The 23,786-nt window shown below is 42.3% G+C and overlaps 4 protein-coding genes and 1 long non-coding RNA gene across 7 annotated transcripts; 4 read left to right on the top strand and 1 right to left on the bottom strand.

Moving 5' to 3' along the window:
- Positions 1–503: 503 nt before the first annotated feature.
- On the bottom strand, positions 504–21,867 carry LOC135494912 (uncharacterized). 3 transcript variants are annotated; one of them, XM_064783240.1, is made up of 11 exons: positions 21,847–21,867; positions 6,213–6,463; positions 4,906–5,126; positions 4,204–4,373; positions 3,638–3,888; positions 3,149–3,380; positions 2,619–2,805; positions 2,155–2,439; positions 1,791–1,982; positions 1,457–1,604; positions 504–1,261 (listed from the first exon to the last, which is right to left on the bottom strand). In XM_064783240.1, exons 2-11 carry the CDS (start codon positions 6,289–6,291, stop codon positions 978–980), a joined length of 2,049 nt encoding a protein of 682 aa, XP_064639310.1. In that variant the 5' UTR covers positions 6,292–6,463; positions 21,847–21,867; the 3' UTR covers positions 504–977. The 3 variants fall into 3 exon arrangements, with proteins under 3 accessions (XP_064639310.1, XP_064639308.1, XP_064639307.1); XM_064783238.1 differs by lacking the exon at positions 21,847–21,867 and adding an exon at positions 7,379–7,416; XM_064783237.1 differs by lacking the exon at positions 21,847–21,867 and having other exon boundaries at positions 6,213–6,532.
- Positions 10,886–13,867, top strand: LOC135494996 (uncharacterized). The gene is made up of 7 exons (XM_064783379.1): positions 10,886–11,026; positions 11,414–11,505; positions 11,817–11,828; positions 12,206–12,271; positions 12,819–12,860; positions 13,223–13,291; positions 13,622–13,867. Exons 2-7 carry the CDS (start codon positions 11,448–11,450, stop codon positions 13,753–13,755), a joined length of 381 nt encoding a protein of 126 aa, XP_064639449.1. The 5' UTR covers positions 10,886–11,026; positions 11,414–11,447; the 3' UTR covers positions 13,756–13,867.
- Positions 15,944–20,208, top strand: LOC135494382 (cylicin-2-like). The gene is made up of 8 exons (XM_064782302.1): positions 15,944–16,033; positions 17,439–17,536; positions 17,891–17,902; positions 18,388–18,675; positions 19,254–19,316; positions 19,669–19,737; positions 19,930–20,161; positions 20,202–20,208. The coding sequence occupies exons 2-8, from the start codon at positions 17,479–17,481 to the stop codon at positions 20,206–20,208; spliced, it is 729 nt and encodes a 242-aa protein (XP_064638372.1). The 5' UTR covers positions 15,944–16,033; positions 17,439–17,478.
- Positions 20,225–20,902, top strand: LOC135494849 (uncharacterized). Its single transcript, XR_010448472.1, has 2 exons — positions 20,225–20,542; positions 20,815–20,902. It is a non-coding gene; the product is annotated as an uncharacterized LOC135494849 (long non-coding RNA).
- Positions 21,717–23,514, top strand: LOC135494913 (uncharacterized). Its single transcript, XM_064783241.1, has 3 exons — positions 21,717–21,825; positions 22,225–22,401; positions 22,767–23,514. The coding sequence occupies exons 1-3, from the start codon at positions 21,820–21,822 to the stop codon at positions 23,016–23,018; spliced, it is 435 nt and encodes a 144-aa protein (XP_064639311.1). The 5' UTR covers positions 21,717–21,819; the 3' UTR covers positions 23,019–23,514.
- The last annotated feature ends 272 nt before the right edge of the window (positions 23,515–23,786 follow it).

Raw genomic sequence — 23,786 nt, 5'->3', positions numbered from 1 at the left:
TGAATTGTGTGCAAGATTACTGGATATCAGAAGTCCACAAAATTGCCTCACATTGTACAGATATATCGCAGTGTTTTCGAGAAAAGTGCTCAAAGCAAGATGTTGCAATGCCAAGGAACACGTTGTCTGGTGTGATGACGTTACGTAACGACAGATTCAGCCAATCAAATTTAATGTAGCTGATGACGTCACGAATGTTGAGATGTCGTCTCGCAAATTTACCATTTATTTGGAACGAAAACTTTTAGGGAGGCAGTTCCATTATTATACCTGTCTGTAAAGCAACCATGGATAACCGACTGCTCTCATCAACTGGCATGTCACACTCTCAATTACGGTTTACAGACTGAGGTTCTAATGTGGAATGTACGTTCTCAGCACGGGTATTGTGGAGAAGCAATTTCTAAAAGTTCATGACTTGACCAGGACTGCGAGTAGCTTGTACCTCGCGTGTGATTGATTAAGGGAACGTCGATTTTTTTATCAGAATTAGAATTTATTCTCTCGATCATACAAAGATGATTTTCTAACATTTTGAATAAAAATCTGAGCCTGTTATAAAGTATTCTTCGTGCTTGAGATCTACGTTTCTAAAATGAGTACACAAATGTATAGTTTACAAGTTTAAGTTCGATGAGGAACCGAACCCGCCACACACCAGGACCCTGGTTACAATGCTTTAGCCCAAACCAGTACAAGATAGATGTAGATGTAGATACATGAGAGCAGATAAAAATAATAATGATTTTCGATTGATTTTTAGTTGAAGGAGGTTGTACAAAGTAAAAATATATCAAGTCTGAGATGCCAAGAAATTGTTGCAGGTCGCGCTCATCCCGACCCGGCTTCGAAAATAGAGAAAAAACAGTCCCATAAGTTATCTTTCTTTACCTATCTACACTTGTGTGCACTAAAAAATGTAAAAAAATAAATTAATTGAGAAGTTAACACTAAAAGTCTAAAATCTAAAAAGAGTTTCATACAAATTGGGACACACAGTTTAAAATAGCGACGGTCATGGTCAGTGTCATGGCGGCCTGCACGTGGCTCCCTCCTGCGGCTTCAGCGAGTAACTGTTCGCAGCTCCGCACGTCTCGTTCCGATGGTTTCTCGGGCACTCGAGAGTAGAGGAAGTTGCCACAAGTTGGCCAGTTCCTCGGCGGCCTTTGCTCGATGTCCTGCTTTGGGTCCCCGACCTTGAGGATCATGCCCATGCCGATCTCTTGATGGAATTCGTTGTGACAGTGGTAGAACCAGTAACCTATAAAAAAGAGTCAAGTGAGTTCCGATTGACCTGGTTTAAAAAGATGGATGCCGCACGTGTATCCTTATTCTGAAGTGTATCATATACTGTTGTGACTTTTTTAGGCCAAAGATAACGAAAAAAGATGTTAATTGCTGGGAAAATTGGCTCCGGGAACCAAATAAGGCCGGGTTTCTCAATATTCATACTAACCAGGGTTATTAGCCTTTATTCTGACCACTGTATAGCCTCCATCCGGGACCATGATGGAATCCTTCTTTGGAATGTTCGTCAGCTTGCGCTCAATCTTCCCATCCTTGTCTAATTGAATTACTTGGTCACGTGTTGTATTTTTATTGACCTGTCAATCAAAAGTAGTAAAATATCATAATCAAGGGGCACCATAACGTAATGGGACAGAAAGCACTTGCGTCGATCACTCGATCATTGCAGCACTTAACCCCACAGCACATCGGGATAGCAACCCCACCAGCATAACCATGGCGACGCATATTGAATGCGTGACGTCATACTTGGCAACACTCACCCTTGACATGGCAACAACACCAAAGGCGTAACCATGGAGATGCATTGGATGTGTCACGTCCCAAATCATCCCGTTATCGATGAGAACAAGTTCGACAAGCTGCCCGAGCTTGACCTCTATCATGTGGGTGCATTCGCAGAACTCCTTATTGCAGTAGCTACCAGTGCCATTGTATGGTGGGCACATAAGGTCCTAGAAAGAAGATATCAGTGGATAAAGTCATATATAATATAAGCACTATGGACTAAAAGATCGTTGGCTCAATTCCCAGTTACAGTACGAGAGTAGTAGAAAAAGCCTCTCGGCAACAGCGCTCGAATAGACCATTGTACGAGTCTCCATATTAACTTCCGCCAAGACTTACTTTCGGAATATCCTCCTCCTGTGTCAAGGGCGGTGACGGTGGCAGAGCCATAGTGATGTTGTTGATCTGCGGACTGTACAGGTGCATCCCCGGATAGCTAGCGGTAGCGGCCAAGGAATAGAGGTCAGGGTTGTGGAGATGAGGGTTGTCAATCTTTCGGAAGTCGTGGGCAAGGTAGAACTTGACATCTGGCTCGCCTTCTAACATCTTGTCATGCTCCAGTCCTTCCAGTTGGTTCACGTAGACGTTTTTCGGGGACGGTTCGTACGACATGGGGTTCATCACCTGAAGGTGCGAGGTTAGTTTCCTTGAAAACTTGGGCCGCCAAAGAAGTTCACGTTACAAAGTTTGTTAGTGGAAACGCATGGAATTCAAGTTGCCATTTCAGATCACGTGTGAAACATAAAGGTTGAACGGCAAATACAAGAGCCCGTCTGCTGAAGGAAAGCCTGTATGGCACTTACAACAATCTTTTTATTGTCTTCCACCATCGACTCCCACGTCGACGCAGTGGTTGGTGCAACGTCCGGCGCGCCCTCGTAGCGCAAGACGGCCGTCTGCTTCGCTTTGAAGTTCTTGCAGTCCAACAGACCGGCCGCCCGCACCCAGTAGTTATCGACAGTCTGGTTTGCCTCGAGTACGAAATCAAACCTGAAGAAACAAAATGTTCAAGAAAATAAAAGAGAATATTCAATTTGTTGTGGTCACGGAGGCAACATTGGTATGACTTCCCGTCAGGAGCAAAAAGAACTTCACAGCAACCACCTAACTGCATTTTGAATTAAGAAGCTGGGTCCCCTGTCGCATTCGTCTCTTCATCTAGCTTACCTTTCTCCATTGACCAAGTTGACAGCATCCACTGACACTGGCTTGAAGGGCTGCCCGTCTGACGCGACCGTCAGTCAGCTTACCTTTCTCCGTTGACCAAGTTGACAGCATCCACTCGCACTGGCTTGAAGGGCTGCCCGTCTGACACGATCGTCAGTCAGCTTACCTTTCTCCGTTGACCAAGTTGACAGCATCCACTGGCACTGGCTTGAAGGGCTGCCCGTCTGACGCAATCATTAGAAGCCTATGACCCTCAACACTGATCCGTATAGGGCAGTTCAAGAGGCCATTACTGATGACGCGGAATCTGTATTTCTTTCCCTTCTTGACGCTGAACGTTTCCATAGGAGTGTAAACATCTTTTCCTCCTACCGTGTACTTCTCATACGCACCCTTGCCTGAAACAAATAGATGGAAGTTGCTACTACTGTTTCATATGTCGCCTTGCAGACGAACGATTTTGATCGCTGCGACCAGCGATCGTGATCGCATGCGACGAAACTCGCTCAAGACTATTCGCGTTTGAACGGAGATTATTTTTATCACCACGACAAACCAGACAAAGGCATTGACTTCTCCAACTGTGCTTATCAGTGAACTGAAGACCACCAATTGGAACCAGTGGTTCCTGCCTAGAGTCGCCTCAGACTCTTACCATTGATGAGCATGGACTTGGGCTTGTTGTCGCCGCCCGCATGATGTTGATGAGCAAAGCTCGCTACTATCATCTCCTTGAGCCAGTCATGGACGATGATGACATGTTCAGGTAGGTCATAATCGTAGGTGTTGTAGTTGGGGTCCCTCGAGGGCTTGTTGCGGATGATGAGAGAGCCGTACATGCCGTCACCGCGCTGCATGCCCGAATGGGAGTGGTAGAAGTGGGTTCCGGGAGAATTAGCCATGAAACTGGAAAAAGACACGGGAAATACTGATCTTCAAAACAAACTAGTCATTCGCCTTACCAACAATGACCTGGCAAAACATCATCAACTTGGCGTTAACATCATTGACTTGGCGATAACACCATTAGCTCGGCGTTAACATCATTAACTTGGCGTTAACATTAATGTTGTGTTAACCATCAATAGTCCTTTTCGTCAATCTGATCTGGCGATAGGACGAGGCCGGTCCAATGCGTCCGGAGCGAACTGAGCGCAGGGACCAAGCCCGGCGCACAAGAAGAACTATACAGAGATGAATAATGCCAATACATCGACTCACTTGTATTGAAATGTACTCCTAGCTGGTATGGTACATTGCGTAAGCAATGAAACACCGTCCATGTACTGGTCCCCGTTAGTCTGTAGTATACCGTGCCAGTGGATGGAACTCCCCTCTGCGTGCTCCAAGCGGTTCATTACTGTCACCCTGATCATGTCGCCGTTGCAAACCTTGAAACGAAGGCACAAGATATAGTGTATATTTTATCAGGCTCTTTCGCCGGGCCGAGTTGCTCAATCAGCGCAGTGCAGCTGGGCCCAGAACGTCTCCTAAATACATCCTTCTCCATCCTGAGATTCAGGTTTTTTTCACTCCATCGGAAGATGGAGTGTATTGAAAACTCCTGGTGTCACGGATTGAAACCCCCTGTTTATACGAGGATTATCCTTCTCCTGGTCACGGCTTGGCATAAGCGTTACCGGAACCTTGGTTCTCTCTTTCAGGAGATGAAACGTTAAGATAGAGTTACAACAGTAGTGAAACTGCAAAATATCCCAGTGTAACACGTCTCTCAGTGTTTTCCATATTTCAGTATTATATCATCGCTGTGAAGTTGAGGCCAGGCGTCTCTATGGTCATCGCAGATTTGATTTATTTAAGCCATGATAAAATCCATTTTAATTCGGCTACAAACTGAGCTGAGCTTTATCTTAGAGTAACCAGCCTGGAGCTGGTTACTCTAAGGCTTTATTGAGAGACTACCTGAATTGTCGGTCCGGGCATCTGTCGATTTACGGTAATGATGCCCCTCTTGACGCCGTCAGCGGCGACGCAGTGCGGCCGCGAGCAGTCGGTCTGGTTTGAGGGACAATCGAAGCACGCCTTGGACATCGTGTGATACCACTCTAAGGTAAAGTTATACTCGCAGAGCTTTGCCGTGGTATCTTCTAGGCATGGACGGACGCATCTGTGCTTGGTATAGTCTGAACAGTACAATAATAAGTACATGAAGTTGTAAATTGTGCTCTCTAGTGTCTGTGCCAGTTCCCTAGCAGTGCATATCAGTCACCTGGCGACCACAAACTGGACCCCGCCCTCCTGTGGATATAGTCTATCTTTAAGAAAGTCAACAGACGGCGGAACATGAATATATTCCACTGACTGACCTTGTACCAGTAAAATAGAAAAGCTATTGAGATAAGATCTGACCCAAACACATTGGTTGAAGGTAAAATTATAAAAGCTTTTATGCTGTTTAGAACTATCGAATGGTTGTAGATTAAGTAGGGCTGCAGCTTAAGTAGGCCTCAAGATTCGAGTAGGATAGATCAGGTTATATAGAAGATACTGTATATATTTATCAGCCAATACCGCAGTGGAGGAAATAGTTATCTTTTAAGAACCAGAGTATACACCTTAATTACATGTAATAGCTATCTTCAACTGACCGGTCATACACTGCTGCTATCTCCCGTTGTGTAGTATATCCTGTATACACGAGGGTTTAATAATTGGCCAGCTTTACTGTGTTTGTTTAAAGATGAATGTCTGTTGCCATGAAGATGCCATTGCTCAAATCCATGTTAAATAGGATGCTAAGGAGATACTGAGTGATACTATATCTCCGACGAAATTTTATTTTTGCCGTGCTCGATAGTAAAAACGTAAATCGAACGTTTCAAAACGTAGCGTAGTATCACTGCAGATTCCAAACACGCATAATTTGTGCATGTTTTTCGAAGAACTGGCGTGCAAAAACAATTTATTGGGCAGAAATCTAGTAAAAATGTGTCATCAGAAAACAAGATGTGGTATAGGATTACACCTTATTGGACCATAGGCACCACCATTATTTTGACAGGAACTTGAAATCCTAAAGCATTAAGATCTACTTCGATATGAAGTGAATGCCCATAAAACCTGGGAGGCTATTCTTTTGAAAAGAAAGAACAGTCTTCTACCCTAGAAATTGGCATTCGCGTCATTTTGAAAGAATTCTAATCGCTTTAGGATTTCAAGTTCAAGTCAATTAATGGTGGTGTCCGGGCTGTGGTCGACCCTTAACTTACCTTCAAATACTTCTCCGAAAGCGGCTGGAAGAACAATTATCATCAGTGCAGCAACATGAAATAGCTCTGACCGAACCATCCTGTCCTTTCGTTCGGTCTCCCTGCCTCCTTGGTTATTCTGTTCCCTCTGTTCGATCTGACCGAAGAACACGTGTACTCCCCAGGTGAAGCTTCTCTATAATCCGCATGAGAATCTATGCCGGCGATAGAGTAGCTTAATTGGCTGCAAACCGCTTATAAACGTGCGCTGTCTAATCAACGAAACGAAGAAACTAGTTAGATTGAGCTAGGTTAGAAACTGATTTTAGATCAAGTTTATAATTGACATCGCACCAGTCGGACTGAGGTGACTATTCAGAGCCAACAAAATCTTAACACATAAAGAACACGAGATAACCAAATATGATTAACAACTTTAATTCATAATGATATAATACAGTAGAACCTCTCTTAGCGGACACCTCTCTATTAAGGACACCGGTTTTGGTCCCAAACTGGTTGTTTCCATTCAATTTGACCTCTCTAATCAGGACACATCTCTATTAAGGACAGGACTTGTCAGTTCCAAGGGTGTCCTTGATAGAGAGGTTCTACTTTATTTGGCAAAGATTTTTCCAGCTACGTGCAAGTTGTTGTTGTTGAGAAATAAGCTTATATTTCCCTTCAAAAGTAAACTCCTTACCGAAGCGTTCCTTCAACGACAAAAGGGGTGCTGACTTTCAGGCAAATAAACACTGTGTATCATCTAGACCTAGTTTACGTAGGATATACATTACGGAGGTTTAGTTTTGAAGGAACTCCTTGGTCATAGAATGTTAGAGAAAAAGTCCTCATTATTCCATTATTTAATAGTCCTCAAGACAGTTGTAAAGGAAATTCCAAAAAAGATTTAGTAAAAGAAAACCCATACGGATCATACAGAGAGAAATTCTATAGGCCTTATAATTTGTTTTTTTGATTTGACCTACATTTACATACAGATTCTGTATAGCTTATCTAACGTTTTGAATGATGAAAAATGCGAGAAAATCTTTCAGTTCGAGAATACGGAAAAAAGTGCCCGGCCCTATTGTATACTGACGGATTATGGTTCTATAGAGGCAATGACCCGGCCCTGTATCCTACATGTAGGATATTTGAAACTTCTACACCTGTCGACAACTAACCTCTATCCTCGTCAGGTCATCGCCAAATGAAAATCGTGACTTCCTTCAACCGGCGTTTGTACTATATTGTGAAGTCTTTTGCCAGGTCGGTAAGAAAGTAAGAGCGCTTTGATTGATAAAGCGATACGCTATTTGAAAAGAAGTTACCGGAGTATTAAATCAGTATTTGTCATCATCACAGCGACGGACATGGCGGAGTTCTCTTTCATACTACGGGCCTGCATGCACAGTTTTAAGTGTCGATTACTACAGGAACAGACGGCAGTGTCCGTCTAGTATGAACGCCGTGGCATGACCGGCTACAGGATAGGAAGGAAGTGTCCATTGTCTGTTATTTTTATGTAGGGCTAGCAAGTGCGCATACTTATACGGCCGAGATATAACCATCATGTTATTGAGAGGATATTTTCCCGGCCGCTGATCAAGTGGGTTGGACCACCCGAATAACAAAGAAGTTGGCCAATGGTCATGTTCCAAGTGTACTATATGTTGTCCACAGCGGTGAAAGCGTAGACCGAGAGCTGCACGATAATGAAAGAACTCTACGTACATTTGGATCTTTTAAGACCTACCTCAAAATGTAAACCTTAAGACCAAGCATATCGATTACAGGGACCCAATTGACCTGCTTTTTGCTTGCAAGTACCTCTTACTCTGATAAAGAAAGAAGAGAATACAGGTAACAAAAAACGGACAAATTTGATTCAAAGAACTTCATTCGGCCGCAGGTTTAAGAATGTGGTTGACGATACTCAAGTCTAAATGTTACAGCGTCACCTCGCCTTTTGAGAGCGTGAGTCTGACCTCGTCTTTGCATGAAGAACTACCAACTAAATAGACGAAATATTAGTGCACTCTCCGAAGGAGAGTTTACCACTGATATCACGCCATGTGACGCACTTCTTCTTCCCTCCGATCGTTCTGAGCTGAATTTGGGTCGAGTCGAGTCATGCCCCGTTGCTCACCAGGATTGGCTTTATCAGCAGGTCACCCAGACACACCCGACTGACAAACACCCCCTTTCACGTGCCTGTGGACATAAAAGATGATTCACTTGTAATCATCATTGATCAATGCTACTGTAAAAGAATGACGCACATTGATACAATACACGATATTTCGTCAGTTTCAACGAAAATTACTGTCTTCCTCGGGTCAACTAAAGAATCATGTTTAACCACATGTTAATATTTGCAAGGGATAACATGCCTCTCGACTTGATATCCATTGCAATTTTGCTCTTCAATATTGTCAATAAAACCCTAGTTCCGTTTAATATTTAAATATTGACATAAAAGCTTGTATAAGTCACTTTAAAGCTGTACAGTATACATCTAATATTTAGACTGGATTTTCACTGTAACTGTTGCTGTTTGTCAACAGAAATATTTGTTCTCTGCGAAGATTTTGGTAATGTCGCCTCAAAAGTACGCTAGTAAACCATGCTAGTATCACTAAGTATCCGTTACCAATTGCGAGACTTGGAGATTGCGATTCCCCTTAATCGCCATGACCTGTTTTTGAGTGTTTCTGTTTTTGAGTGTTTCCCCTCATTGTTTGGGAACGCTCAAAAATAGATTGACGAGTTTTTCTGTGTATCCCCCCTATTGAAAAGTCATGGTCTCTCTAGCTGCATATTGTTTGGAAACACTGACACATGGGAAACAACCACAGATGTTACACCGGAAAGGGGTGCGGGCGGTATTTCACGAGACATAGATTGTTGGGCCTGACCGGATAATTAAACAATGATCATGACATCATGGACATGCTGACGGACGAAATACGACAGTTCTGTGGTCACGGCTATTTACATTATAGCGCAAACGATAAGTGACCCACAAGAAACTACACTGGACACGAAGTGTGTCATTGATTGTGACGTTCTTGTCCACAGCGAAGACGTACAAATTTTAACCTCGTTGGCCTATTAAACTCGAATGAACCTATATACTACCAAAATGACCAAAGACGATACAATGAGTTGTCCCCAGCAAACCAATTCATCAAAATATCGGGCCAGCACGTCTGTTAACTCTCACTGACTGGTATGAGCTTATTTTGAAATCTAAGACTGCCCAATTGTAAACTCTCACTGACTGGTATGAGCGTATTTTGTAACACGATACTGCCCCATTGTTAACTCTCACTGACTGGTATGAGCGTATTTTGTAACATGATACTGCCCTATTGTTAACTCTCACTGACTGGTATGAGCGTATTTTGTAACATGATACTGCCCCATTGTTAACTCTCACTGACTTGTATGAGCGTATTTTGTAACATGATACTGCCCGATTGTTAACTCTCACTGACTGGTATGAGCGTATTTTGTAACATGATACTGCCCGATTGTTAACTCTCACTGACTGTACTGCCCGATTGTTAACTCTCACTGACTGGTATGAGCGTATTTTGTAACATGATACTGCCCCATTGTTAACTCTCACTGACTGGTATGAGCGTATTTTGTAACATGATACTGCCCCATTGTTAACTCTCACTGACTGGTATGAGCGTATTTTGTAACATGATACTGCTGCCCTCGCTGATTGGAATGAGATCTCTTTTAAATGACACTGCCCCATTTTTACTGACTGGGTGTGAAATAAGATACTGTTACCTATAGTAAAGTATAAAAAATAACCCTCAGATTGTAAGAGTAACGTTCATGTATCAATCTACAGGCCCCAATATGTCTGTGTTCAATAACCAATAATGGAACGCGTTTCGTTTTTTAAAGTGTTGTCTAGTAGCGCACTGAGTCTAATTAACGGTCAAAGTTGCTTCAGCCTCGAGGGCCATAGGTTGGCTCCACACTATACAAACAATCAATTCAAATATTACTCTTCGATGATCTTATCCTAATATTTGGATAACAACTAGCGTAATTGGAGGCGGCGGGTTCCATTCTAAAACACCTTGGGTACAATGTTTCATTGGATTATGTATTTGCCTCGTTTTGACCACACAGCTTTTGGTGAGACAAGCTCGACCCAAAGAAGTGTTTTAAACCGGAAATACAAGTTTACGTGTAATATTCATTGCAGGATTCGGTAAAGTATATTTTGGAATAATTTTATTCACATAGTCCAATTCGATTTGTTTCATTTCAAGCTTTGCATGATGAGCCATGGAACGTTTCATTCAATCGTTTATTTTGGCTTCTTCAAACATTGAAACGAGGAAAATGAAGTTGGGCCTAATGAATAATGCTGCATTTTCATTTCATGCAAATACAGACCTAATGCTTTCAATCATAACACGCCTAAACCCGATCTTTAATTTCATGTTTGGAATGTTTATTTGGTTCGTTTGGTTAGGCTTGTTTCATTTTTTTGTTTCAACCTTTACATACTACAATCCTAATCAAGGAATGGACCAAACCCTATTTCTAAAGTTCTATTATAACTCCCAATGAATGAATACACAAAGGATTCCATCTGCCGCTTCAAATGTTGTTTCAATTTTTTTTAAATTTTGGTTTAATCGCCTCGCAATTTTTAATTTCCTCCATGTGCGCATCCTTGATAACAGATAACAGGTCATTACGTAAATTGGACAGGTGTTGGCCCTTATTGAACGATTAAGTTGTGGATAAAGGCCTGGAGGAATCTGTCACAGTCAACAATCCGAATACATCGAAAGGTAGGAACAAAGTTCTTTTTCCGAAATTCTATTTCATCTAGAATTCCTTTAGGGTGCCTTCAAAATCAGCTAAGCCTAGGATGATGCAGGATTTCGTAGTTTTGCTAATTTGGACTTTTGCATGATGAGTTTAATCCTTGATGCCAGTATCATGTTTGGTCTTTGGGCGGGGAGACTTAACCTCCAATAATTTGAGACGGTGTCACCGAAAGCCCCTAGTCAATCGGAAAGGGGAAGGATTTCCTGTGACCGATTTCAAGTATAACGGATTGTCAGAGTAAAACGGATTATACCCGGTCTAACCGTGCCTAGTTATTGTACAAAACTCGAATCGGACATTCTGGATAATTGATGATATCGGATTGATGTACACATTTTTGTTTCCAGTTTTACGTCTCGAAAGTAAAAATTCGAAACCAAGATGCGGGTTATGTGGGTGTGTCTCGCTCTGACCATTCTGGTTCTTTGCATTGCATCAGGTAAGTCATAAATTACAGTCAAGGCGTTCAGAGACAAATAACAAGTACACATACGTGTACTTAAGTAATTGTTCTGGCAAGGTGCACTAATTGTTTCAACCGACAGGTTAGGTTCATTCGTTCAGAAATTTGAAATTTGAAATTTGCAGTTGCATGAATATCTTTGTACATATTGACTATATAGATGTTAACAGCGATGTTGAGTAGACTGCCCAAATTGTCCCTTTAAACATTCTAAAATGTTAGACTAAAACTAGGAATACTATCCCTGCTTGTCGTATTCAGTAATTACATCTGTGTCTCTTTTGCAGGCTCCGCCGCAGGTAAGTTAGTCTTTTCCGAAGAAATCAAAGGCCTACTCGCCGGGTGGCATTCACGAGGAAACACCACTCTGATTTTGAAAATCTCGCGCAGAAAGTGCAACATTTCTTCAACAGAATGTCATAGGTCATCTGAAACTTACGAACAGACAATTCACATAGTGATATTACATGTTTATGTACACCTATTGTTCGTAGGGTGTGTGCCAATCGATTAGTACCTGATCATGATCGATCTGCTGATTGGTTGATTAATTTCAGTATTTTCACTAACTTATTATGACTTTTTGTAATAGCAGTCTGTGTCGGCAGGGAGAAATATTCTTCTCGCTGTGAGGTTTACTCGAAACGGTTCATTTGATAATTTGCCTTTTTCTCAGCGGCTAAGAAAGACGACAAAGGCAAAGCAAAAGCCGTCGCTGCCAAGGGCACGACAAAGAAAGCAGGTAAGGAAACGAAGAAAGACAACAAAAAATGTAAAAAGGCAAACAATTGAGTCCATGAGAACCAAAGTCTACTAAGTGATATCCAAGTTTTGAAAAACAAATTGGTCGGGTTTCCGTCCTCGAATTCTGAGATTTTTCATAGAAAGGAAAGTGGAGTGCGGCCATCTATGAGTAGATGGATGAAGCTACATGTACATTTATACATAGACAGTTCGAGAATCTATGAATATTCTACATGCAACACCCACTTAACTCAATCGTCAGAGGTGGCACATCCACCTAACTCATTTTTGACCGAATTGCCACTTGGTAGACTCTGGTTCTCACCACCTAAATTTATTTATTCGTTGATTGATATTGGTGTAGTCTTCACAAAATAACAACAATTGCTCTCTTACTATGACGGAAACATTCCGTCATCTATCATCTATGATGATTATTCTCCGTAATCGATTTTATGACGGACATATTTGCCTGTTTAGGCCCTATACGACACATTTCATCTTTCAAATCTCTTTTTGAAATAATATGCTTTCTGTTACTTCAGCCACCAAAGCTACTGCCAAGCCTGCCACTAAAAAGGAAAAAGGTAAGAAAGAGAGAAGATTTCAAACCTGTATTGTGATCGGTCAAGTCACTGATACTGTATGCTGCGGCTGTAGAACATATACTATCAGTTGAGCTTGGAAAAAACTACATACTGTAGCTTGGAAAAATCAATCTCTTATACATGTATATACTCTAGTTTCACCTATCTAAGATCGGTGAATTATATGAAATCGAATAAAAAAGGCCTTGACGGAACATGACGTATTGACCATCGGACTACTTGGTGTCGCCAACTCATTTTCTATCCAAATCGAACAAATGTTAAATACAAGTGTAAAAAAAAGAAGGATTTTGGCCGGCCCAACCAATGTTATCTAACAAATAATTGTCTTTTTTTTCAAGGAACACCAATCGCCTGCACTGTGTACAGTGGTGCCGATGCACGACTTGTTTGCCGAGGTTTCAAGATAAGTAAGTCCTTCAAAGCAGTTCTGCGACAAAATTATCCCTCGACTGACTGAAGGTAGTTGTTGCATATCCCGTCGACGAAATTGCTACTGCGGTGGCCTTGTGGTAGCTTCGTGCACACTGAAAGCTTCATGCGATTCCGTTGTGCGAATCATAAGATATCGCATTCCGGTGTGAAGACCTTTCCATCATATACGCGTACCGCCAGTGCAGAAAATTACACGAGAAGTTAAAGATTAATTGTAATTTTCTGCACATCCGTCTGCGGGGAGGACACCAAAGTCAAGCTTGATTGCGACCTTGTCTAGTCACTGGTCTGTAATTCCGTTTCAGTTACCGAAGGAGGGAAGCCAACGTCAAAACCTGCCGCGAAAGGAAAGGGTGAAACCAAGAAACCCGCCGCTAAAGCAAAGGCGAAGAGTGGTAAGGACACGAAGAGCAAGGGAGGCAAGGACAAGAAAAACTAACGCATAATCATTATTTGCCGCCCCTTTTTTAAGTTCGATCCATACCAGCCAAAGATACAATAATGTAATAGAACGCAGGAAAATGTGAAAGGTTATAGTGATTGGGAATAAAAGATTGTTTACAATAAAACTGGAATCATTTCTTTTCTTTTTCGGCGTTTTTATCCTGCTTGTCTGCGTTTCAAATGAGGACTTTCCTTAGATTACGAATACGACGCCCAAATGGCCAACCTCATAGGCTGCCATTGTTTGGTTCTCTTGTTTAAACGGGAAAAGGACGCTCTGCCAAAGTGGGTACTCGGTATTTCTAACTACCTGCTAGTACGGTTGGTATGAAGCTTGTATCATCCTCTGAACCACCAAGTCTTAATTTGACATCGCAGGATTGTTCCAACTGCTAGAATACTATCTATACAAGCCACGGGAGCTTTGATTCATCAACCAACCGCCAACCACCAGTCCTGCAGGGGGCCAAGTGGTTTACTGTGGCGGCGACCGCAGAAGAAAACACTTTCATCATGGACAGATTCTAGACATCTGCAGACGTCTCGGCGTTGTTTCGGTGACCGGTGACCACAACACCATGAAGGAATTCCTCCACAAAGTGCTTTGGCCAGCTAAGACATATTTTTGGTAGTGTACTCTAGCCTATACCCTATATTTAAAGAATTAAGACCGAGTTGGTTGTCCAATGAAGACCGCTAAGGTAGACCGAAAGTGTAGACCAAAGCCCGAGGCGCTTCGCCGAGGTTTTCGGGCGTAATTTTCAGTCGAGTCGAACCGATCTGTCTTGATTAAACAACAAAGGACCAACCGCGAGGTCCTTACTTCTCTTCTAAAAGGCAAAAATAAAAATTTAAGTATGCTTTTTATGGATGTTTTAGGCGCCCAACTACGACGACATCGTGACGGCACCAAAAAACGTGGTTTACGAGTTAGAAACCTTCATATATGACCAAGGCCATTTAGAATATCAATCTAAACAAACATCTGTAGCGTTGTGAAGACTTGCAATACTGTTTATCAACCAATGTGAGACGGGTACGGTCAATAGTCAAGAGCCATTACCCGCGCCCATCCTCCGTGTGGAATTGTCCGTATTCAAGACAATAATGGCAAGGCAATTATATTGCAGGATTGGCCGTTGTTTGCATGAAAGTATCACATACGTATATCAGACTTGTTGACTATTCCTGACAGTAGGAGTCAGTCCCTTGTCAGGATGAATCATTACATACCGGTGTAGCAGCTCTAATAGTCCCCTCAGGAAAAGTGATCTTCGCTATTGTATGATTCAATAGAGACTCAAGACTTTCATCACCTCAGCCATTAAAAACGCATGATACATGTAATCCGCTATGACTTCCACGTTCGGTCAGGATCCAGCAGAATAGTCCGTTTTGACGACGGCTCGCTGCTTGGGGAGCCTGACTGGTAGCTGGAAACCAGACGAAATGTCGTAGTCCGCCATGATAAATTTCTGAAAAATCTTTAACAAGTATTCGAGAATCGAGCGTCAAATTAGCAGGCTTACAGAAGAGCTTCGAGCTCATACATGTAAGTGGTCGTTCCTGCATTGGTTCCTCCTTCAAATGAGACGAAAAGCCGTTGTGCCATGTACCTGGTACTTATGCCATGACAAACAAAAGACGGCCATCCAAGCTTGACATATAATCTTCTCGCTGCCCGGAGACGGAGTTACTAGGTCAATAATGCAAACGTAAGTACGGCAGTTACATCACAAGTCCTGGCGACTACTTGTAACGCGTGGAGCATGATTCTTTCAGGCAAGCGCGAACGTAGAAGAAGAGGAAGAAGTATGAGAAAAATTGGAAAGGTCCTCCCATCAAAATGTGTGAAATGGCTGGTGTCGTTGGAGCGTACAGAGCTTCTTTGGAAGGAATGTTTTTGGAGAAGGGTTCAGGGCCAATATTTTACCAGTGCAGGGTTCACATTTCGGGATCAGGCTTCTTCTAAAGTAAGCATACTGGCCTACTCCTTTTGGAAACCAAACCGGCAGTGAAGGGGTACCAGTCGCTGTTCCTGTGTCTCACCGAAGGGCAATTAACAGACAAAAGTGCACACCTGCCGATGTTGCATCAATAATATCTCATTTTCCAAGTATTCGATTTAAAGATTTTCTGCGCCTGACAATGCGTCTGCTTATTTCGTACATTGCGCGTGCGTAAAAAGAGCAGGTGTAGGTCTTTGTGTTGAAGTCGAATCGCAAAAGGCCTCTGGGATTCTGTCACAGTCAACGCCTTGAAGACACCGAAAGGTAATGTAACGGGATTTCTCTCTCTTTCTCATTTAAACTGTGAGCCAGAATCATAACCTTTATGTCCGATTAATCAACTTTTCGACTGACCTTTGAGAAATACGATTTTGCTTCAGCCGATTTTATGGGGATGTCGATGTGCCCCGTGTAGCACTCCTCAGACCCGCTGACCATCAGCCAACTACATGTACTTCAATACAACCGCCACGGTTGAATCTATCGAACTTTGATAGAAAACGTCCAATTCCCGGCGCCTCATCCGCAAATGCCTGATTTCTTACGAAGGAGCATTTTGTAGCAAATCTGTTGCTATAGCGAAAGTTTTTCAAACACGCTTTTTGATGGGTCTATCGGCTTTAACAGATTCTGCTAGCAAATTTGAAAAACAAGCAAATTTTTCAAACACGCTATTTGATGGGTCTATCGGCTTTAACAGATTCTGCTAGCGAATTTGAAAAACAAGCAATTTTTTCAAACACGCTATTTGATGGGTCTATCGGCTTTAACAGATTCTGCTGGCGAATTTTAAAAACAGGCAATTTTTTCAAACACGCTATTTGATGGATCTATCGGCTTTAACATATTCTGCCAGCGACTTTGATTAACTGGTCAGTTTTTCAAACAAGCTGCGAGCAAGGCTTATGCCCATCAACTTTAACGTATTTTACTGCTGGATATTTGGCCAGACATCGAAATTCATTGTGACAAGTAGAAATCGTACTTCTGGCAACAAAATGGCTGTAATTTGGGAACGGAAAACAGGAGGAACTTCTGAAGGCGTTCGTCACGAAAGGGTGAACATTGAACGGATTTTTATTGGTCACAGGTGGTCTCGATGTTTTTATCAATGCGGTGCCAGTTTTGAGGTAGCAACGAATATTGCTGGCCTGTCTCTTGTTGTAAATTGATTTTGGCCCATATTTCCAATATTCTAATCGATAAAAGTCGTTAAAACACAACAATGGAAACTAAATGGCTCCAATTAGGCAATACCAAATATTTTAATCAATAGCAGTTGTATGAGTTGTATGATTTTTTACCAAGCCTTAGCTCTAAACATAATTAGAATACCAGGAGCTTTCTACCAAATACCTGATTATACAATGTACGAAAAATATCAAAATTAAAAAAAAATCGCAACCTTCCATCATGCCGTTCTCGCTGTATCAGGATCAGGCGCTCAAATAATGGGATAGGTGTTCCCGTTGACGTTTCGGAGATTTGCGAAAACTCCCTAGTGATTCGAAGCTCCTTGAAACTACGCCACCCTAAGGACGCCACTCGGCCGGCATCTACCTAGCCTGCATCCATCATTCGGGCCGAAATTACGGACGAGATCGATCGCCAAAAGCTTCCTACGTCCATAATGCAATCATGATTTAGCATAACCTCCTATTTTTTTCAGTTTAAGTTTTTTCGCCAGTGACTGACTTGCACCAGCCAAGATGCGGGTGATGTGGATGTGCCTGGCATTGACCATACTGGTCCTTTGCATTGCGTCAAGTAAGTCAAACTTTCCAACAGAGGCATTTAGAAAAATAAACTTCCATGTGTGCGTGTTCCGATTCATGTTCGTTTTCTCAACGTCTCTCACAAAGTATTGCCGGCAAATACTTGGCTACTGTCGGTAAATAACCATGGAGTCGAATGAATAATCAGGCTAAAGATTCATTTCTAGACAATAAAAATTCATGAGTTATATATTTTCCAGAAAATAGTCCCGGTTCTCGTATACATGTAGTATTATTACTCAGTGCTACCTACCCATGTTTATTTTCTGTGACGCAGTTTCACTCTCCTTTGCAAACTAGGAGCGTACTCTCTTTTATTCATTACCTTTTCGCTTCTTCTTTTTAGGCTCAGCCGGGGGTAAGTCACTTACGTGTAGGGTCACTAATTGCTCAATACGATGTGACTAGGTGACTTTACAGTATCGGTCACACGTTACTGACTTCTCTTCATCAATTATTTTGGCGTAGTATCCAAAAACATCAGAACAACAACGGATGGATTTCTAGTAATAATAGTTAGTGTCGTCTCGGAGTTTGACTTGCGACCAATGACACCCAATCAAACCTGTTCTGGTGAAAATTGTCGAAAAAATTTATCCAATGCCTATTACGCAATTACTTATGCAGGAAATGAGATTAAACAAATTGTGAACAAGAAGGATTAATTTCACTTCATCGCGCATAAGTTTGGTATAGCTAAGATTGATATTGTGGGAGTCATTCAAAATCAAAAGTCCGGGTTCTTTCCCGTGTCACGTATAGTACATTCGGCCATAAATTGATACTCAATAAATGAACAGTTATCTAGTTGTGATGGTTATACCCTTTTCCTTAATCAAACAGCGAAGAAGGGTGATAAGGGTGACAAGAAAGCGGTGGACAAGAAGGATGTCAAAAAAGGAGGAAAAGGCGACAAAAAACCACCAGCCAAGAAAGGCGGGAAGGATGCGAAAAAAGATGAAGGCAAAGGCAAAAAAGGCGGGAAAGATGCGAAAAAAGATGAAGGCAAAGGCAAAAAAGGCGGGAAGGATGCCAAAAAAGATGCAGGCAAAGGCAAAAAAGGCGGGAAGGATGCCAAAAAAGATGCAGGCAAATCCAAAAAAGGCGGAGGGAAACCAGCAGCCAAGAAAGGTGACAAGAAATCCACAAAATAATAAATGACAAGTTATGTTTAAGTAAACCCTTGAAACTTCATGTTCAAGATCGTATATTCTGAAATCAGTTCGGTGAATCCCTCCCCCGCCATACGATTCGGCTGTGCCAGTACGGCAGGCCATAACCCGATGGCGCGGCGTCATATGGTATGACAAAGATAAAAAAATTACAGCATTTGAATACATACATAAAAAATGTGCGATATCTCGCTAAATCTAACCTATGTTCACCATTTGATTGAGCCAATTTGGAAATCATCGTTGAAATCAAGGACAGTCAGTCCGCAGATGTGCACTTTTTTGCGCAAATCTAGGCGTTAACTCAGTGTTAATTTTGTTGCGGCGAACATGAGTGGCGCAGTCAAACGGCAGGCGACAGCCAGATGTGGCTTTCTGGCCGGCGAATTACGGTTCCTTGCCTGACACGTTGGTGATTTCGCAGCCGATAAAACTACACAATCATTATGATACCTTCATATGATGACAATAGCCCTTTCAATTCAAGCAGTATCGTCCCTGTATCAGTTGATAAGAGTATATTTCGTTTTTTACCAGGGGCCAAGCCTGCCAAAAAGGATGATTCCAAGGGCAAGAAAGCGGCAGCAAAGAAAGACGAAGGTGAGAGACTCGCCCTTGTCACCCTTTTATCACACAACTGAAATAATTTGGCCGCTGTGTTTCAAATTTCAACGTGACGCATTCTGCCTCACTGTGGCTAGTCGCTTGTGAGGCACAGTCAATGAAAATACAAATCGCTTTCTCCTCCGTGCAAAATGGTATATCATGTTGGGAGCCCTTGTATTGTCCTCAGCCGGTCGTCAGTGTATTATGATGACGTCAAAACCCATAGAAAAAGCGCACACTTCGAATAATTCAATGTACATGCGATGACCATTTTTATGAGCAGAATTGACGTAATCGCGGTACCTCCTCTAATGGTATTCATCACACGACAATCATTTCCTTCAAGGCACGCCCATCTCCTGCACTGTGTACAGCGGCAAGGATCCCCGACTTGTTTGCAAGGGTTTCAAAATTGGTAAGTAAGCTGAGCTTTCTTAATCTGATGATGACGACGACGACGACGACGATGACCCTGAATCAGCTGTCTCAGAAAGTCAAACCTTTATTCTAAAGGTGTATCTGGCTCTTTCTTTAACACTCAGTTACAAGATCGACTTGTACATGCATAAGCATGTACTTTGATACATCCTGTTCAATTCATTTGCAGAAACTGGCGGAGGTGCAAAGCCTGCTGCGAAGGGCAAACCTGTCGCAAAGGGCAAGGTTGCCGCAAAGGACAAGGGTATTGCGAAGAAGAAAATCAAAGAAATAAAGAAAGATATAAAGAACGACAAGAAAGTTATTAAGAAAGAGGCGAAAAAGTTGGACAAAATTAAGAAAGCCATCAAGAAAATGGAGAAAAAGGGCAAGAAATCTGAAGCGAAAAAAATGAAGAAAACGCTCAAGAAAAAAAAGAAGGTGCTCAAGTTGAAAAAGAAGGTCGTGAAGAACAAGGTCGAGGTCAAAGACATGAAGAAAAAGGTCAAGGACCTGAAGACAAAGGCCAAGAAGGACGAGAAGTCCGGGAAGAAGGACAAGGCCGATAACAGTATGAAGGCAATGAGGGAGTTGATAAAGAAAATTAGAGCAATAACTGAAAAGATACTGGGCGCGGAGAAAAAGATTGAAGTCATCAAGGGAAAGAAATCCGAGGGTGGCAAGACGGGTGGCAAGCCCGCCGCGAAACCAAAGAAAGGCGGGAAGGAGGACAGTAAGGGAAAAGGCGGGAAGAAAGACAGCAAGGGAAAAAAGAAAAACTAAAAAGATGAGTGGTGTAAAAGGTAGGTTTACCTGTTCGTATCGGCCTTCGATTCTATGGTTGCGTTATGCGCAAGAATTGAACCAACCGGATGGCCACGGTGGACGAGCGTATACCGGGCTATACACCCAAGAAGACGAGTTAGTTGATCACTTTCTTTATTGCGCTTTCTGCAATGAACAAAATCTCCAAATTTGTCTCAAAGGTAGACGTTGATTTGGATAGGTGACTATATGTAATATCAGACGTCATAAAGAAACGGCATTTAATTGACTTCTCCTTCATCTTTTTCAGGCTGAAAGTTGAACTGACGCAAGGAAATTTCAAAACGTCCGATTCTCTGTAAAAGTAGTTGTTTGGAAATAAAAATTGTTTGCATTAACGGAATTTGCCCTCAATAAACTTTTACCTTCAGCATTAGCAGGTGGCGACGTCTATGTTTAGAAATCGGAAATAGATTAAGTTGGACCAACAGTAATTATGTATGAACGAACGGTGTACCCCTTTAATACAGTGGTCGCAAATGTATTTTACCATTTATGCATATGACATGCAACACTTCGTACATAAATTTTTGTCTGGAGTGATCACAATAATGTGTACAATTATCTTTAATTTATCGTTACCAGCCCATCTTCGACCATAAAAACTACGTTCAGTTACATAGTGTGGGGTGTGGGATTGTCCCAGCTATATGGAAATTGTGGCAATTTCAGCTTTGCATCTGTGTGCATGGAGACAGCACAATGTACAATACATTAGGCAATGCACTCTTAGAAATAAAGGTTTTTGAGCGTTTGAAAACATTTGCCAGCACAAGTATGCGCCTCGCAGAGGTAACTACAATACCTGAAACATTATCATTTCTAAGATCGAGTGCCAGTGGGGTCGTCAGAAGCAGGCCGGGAGAGCACATCCATAGCATTCATCTAGAGTTCTGAACCTCATGAAACTCCCTTTTAATGTCGACCATACTTCGTTTAAATTGATAAGATGCAGAAACCAAGATACCTTGTTGGTCAAGATGTACATCGCATGGACATGGAAAAAGTAATTAATTCCCAACTTAATGAATAAGTAGTGGTCTTCAACATGTGTCGAAATACTAGTGTGCATTTCTACCAAGTTCCAATTACGGCTAGGAGCTGTCAATTTATTAGCAGCCGGATACGTGCAAATCGAGGCAAATAAAAGTAATTAGATGGACGCTGGGTGCAGCAGCTGCTATATATAACCTTCCAGGAACCTCCGGCGGACACTCCTGACTTCTATCAACTCGGATCACGGTACATTGGCAAAATGAAGGTAGGTGGACGTTTTACTCACCTTTGTGGACAGCTGTAAAAGTCCCTCCTGGAGAAAGTGTCAGTCTCTACTGGATGGTCATATCATAAGGCACTATTTTGTCCTGTGTGCGGATCCAACAATAAAACGGTCATTTTTTCGTCCTTAGTGCGGACTAACAATAATAAGCACTTTTTCATCCTCTGTGCGGGTCGACAAACAATAAAACACCTTTCCATTTCGGTGAATAAGTCGGCTGTCCCAGAGAGTTTCACCTGTTAGATTCCCAGAGCTTTGTGGTCAGGGTGGTGTCTTTTCGCCAGTCCTCTCTATTCTTCTTAAGCACGGATGCTCGACATTCATGTCATGCGGGAGCAGCTCTGAAAGTCAATCTTTCGAATTTTTGTATCTCGTTTTCAGATCTCATCGTACTTTTGGCTCGTTGCCATAGTCCTGGTTCTCATCGCCGTCTCCCACGTCCATTCAAAGAAAGGCAAAGGTCATCATCACGGTAAAAGCAAGGGGAAGCATCATCACAGCGCAGCAGCCAAGTGCTTTAAGGAATGCAAGAAGGACTTCATGAAATGCGGCGCAATGGTAGGAATATCCTGATTTTTGTGCCACCACTCATTACCATAAGGCCAGTCACAAAATGGCTTTATTTCCGGCATTGTGGCCAGTAGAGACCAGCGGTTGTTATAGCGTGCTGAGTTTTAGCGAAAAATAATGTCCCCGAATATACCCCCAAACAGCGCTGGCACGCACAATGCTCTCTCGATGTGACACTGATTCCTCATCCCCTCAGGACTGCCAGGCCAATATTATAAGATAGCGGCCACTAGCTAGGCAGGGGCTCATGTAAGTTTCCAGGCCGCTATAGCGGCCCACAGGGCTCAAATCGTTAGGCTAAGTGAACGTAAAAAGAGGTCCCCTCTTAAGAAACTGTAATTTTCCCCTCCTAGGTTTGCAAGAAAAAGGACGACAAGGGTTGCACGACACTCGAGGATTGTATGAAGCCGCGAAATAGATGCCTGCACAAGTGCTGCGTGGAGTTTCCCCCTCCCGTCCTCAGGGCCTGCCGCAACGGATGCCAGAGCATCAAGGACGAGAAGGCCAAGAAGCACTGCATGAAGCAATGCCACCATTTGTTTACCAAAAGAGATTCGGACTACGATAGGCTGATGGATGACATAGATTTTATTGATGTTTTGTGAACTAGTTTGGTTGACATTTGAACTAAATCCTGAGATTCAAATGTGTACAATACGAGTATCTGCGAAGTCAGTCACATCACGTCCCGTTCCAAATATCATACAATGTGTCTAATTCATTCGGATGAATAATCTAAATGGACTGCATGACGGACGGAACATGGCAGAGTTTACAGTAGCTGTCTTCCAGGTCGCTGAGATGTGCGTCTTGAGATAGACAGGCCAGGGACACCCTTAAGCAATCATTTTCTTAATCAAGTTACCATAGGGTTTCACTTTGGAAGTTCGAAACTGGCCGTGTGTCAGATTTTTAAATGACAGTTTCATTTCAGTCTTAATTTTGGGGAACACAGGGATATGGTGAGCAATCAAAAAATGTAACATCGGACAACCATGGATGCAGGCTAGCAGGTTATCTCGTCTTCCTCAATCCTGGAACTTGCATGTTTTGCAATCAGAGAGAATTGTTCAATCAAGGTTTTAATAAAATTTGATATCAAATCTAGCGTTTCCTAGCTTTTAATCCTGCCAACCTGACTTCTGGACAAGATGCAAAAACCAGCCGCTGCTGTCTATTGCCGAATAGTGTATTGCCTCAAAACTGAAGACAAAATTGATGTCATGTCTCTCAGAACGTAATACCCCAGTGATAGCAAGCACCATGTCCCCTATTGATCCATTTTATAACTGTCCAAATAAGGTCATAACTCATTCTAGGACAGTAGTCCCACCCTGTTAGAGGACAGTCACAACATATCTCAGGAAAGACCA

This window comes from Lineus longissimus, chromosome 10 (assembly GCF_910592395.1).
Source record: "Lineus longissimus chromosome 10, tnLinLong1.2, whole genome shotgun sequence".
In the NCBI taxonomy this organism is placed as follows: domain Eukaryota; kingdom Metazoa; phylum Nemertea; class Pilidiophora; order Heteronemertea; family Lineidae; genus Lineus; species Lineus longissimus.
This window is presented reverse-complemented; position numbering and strand designations above follow the sequence as displayed.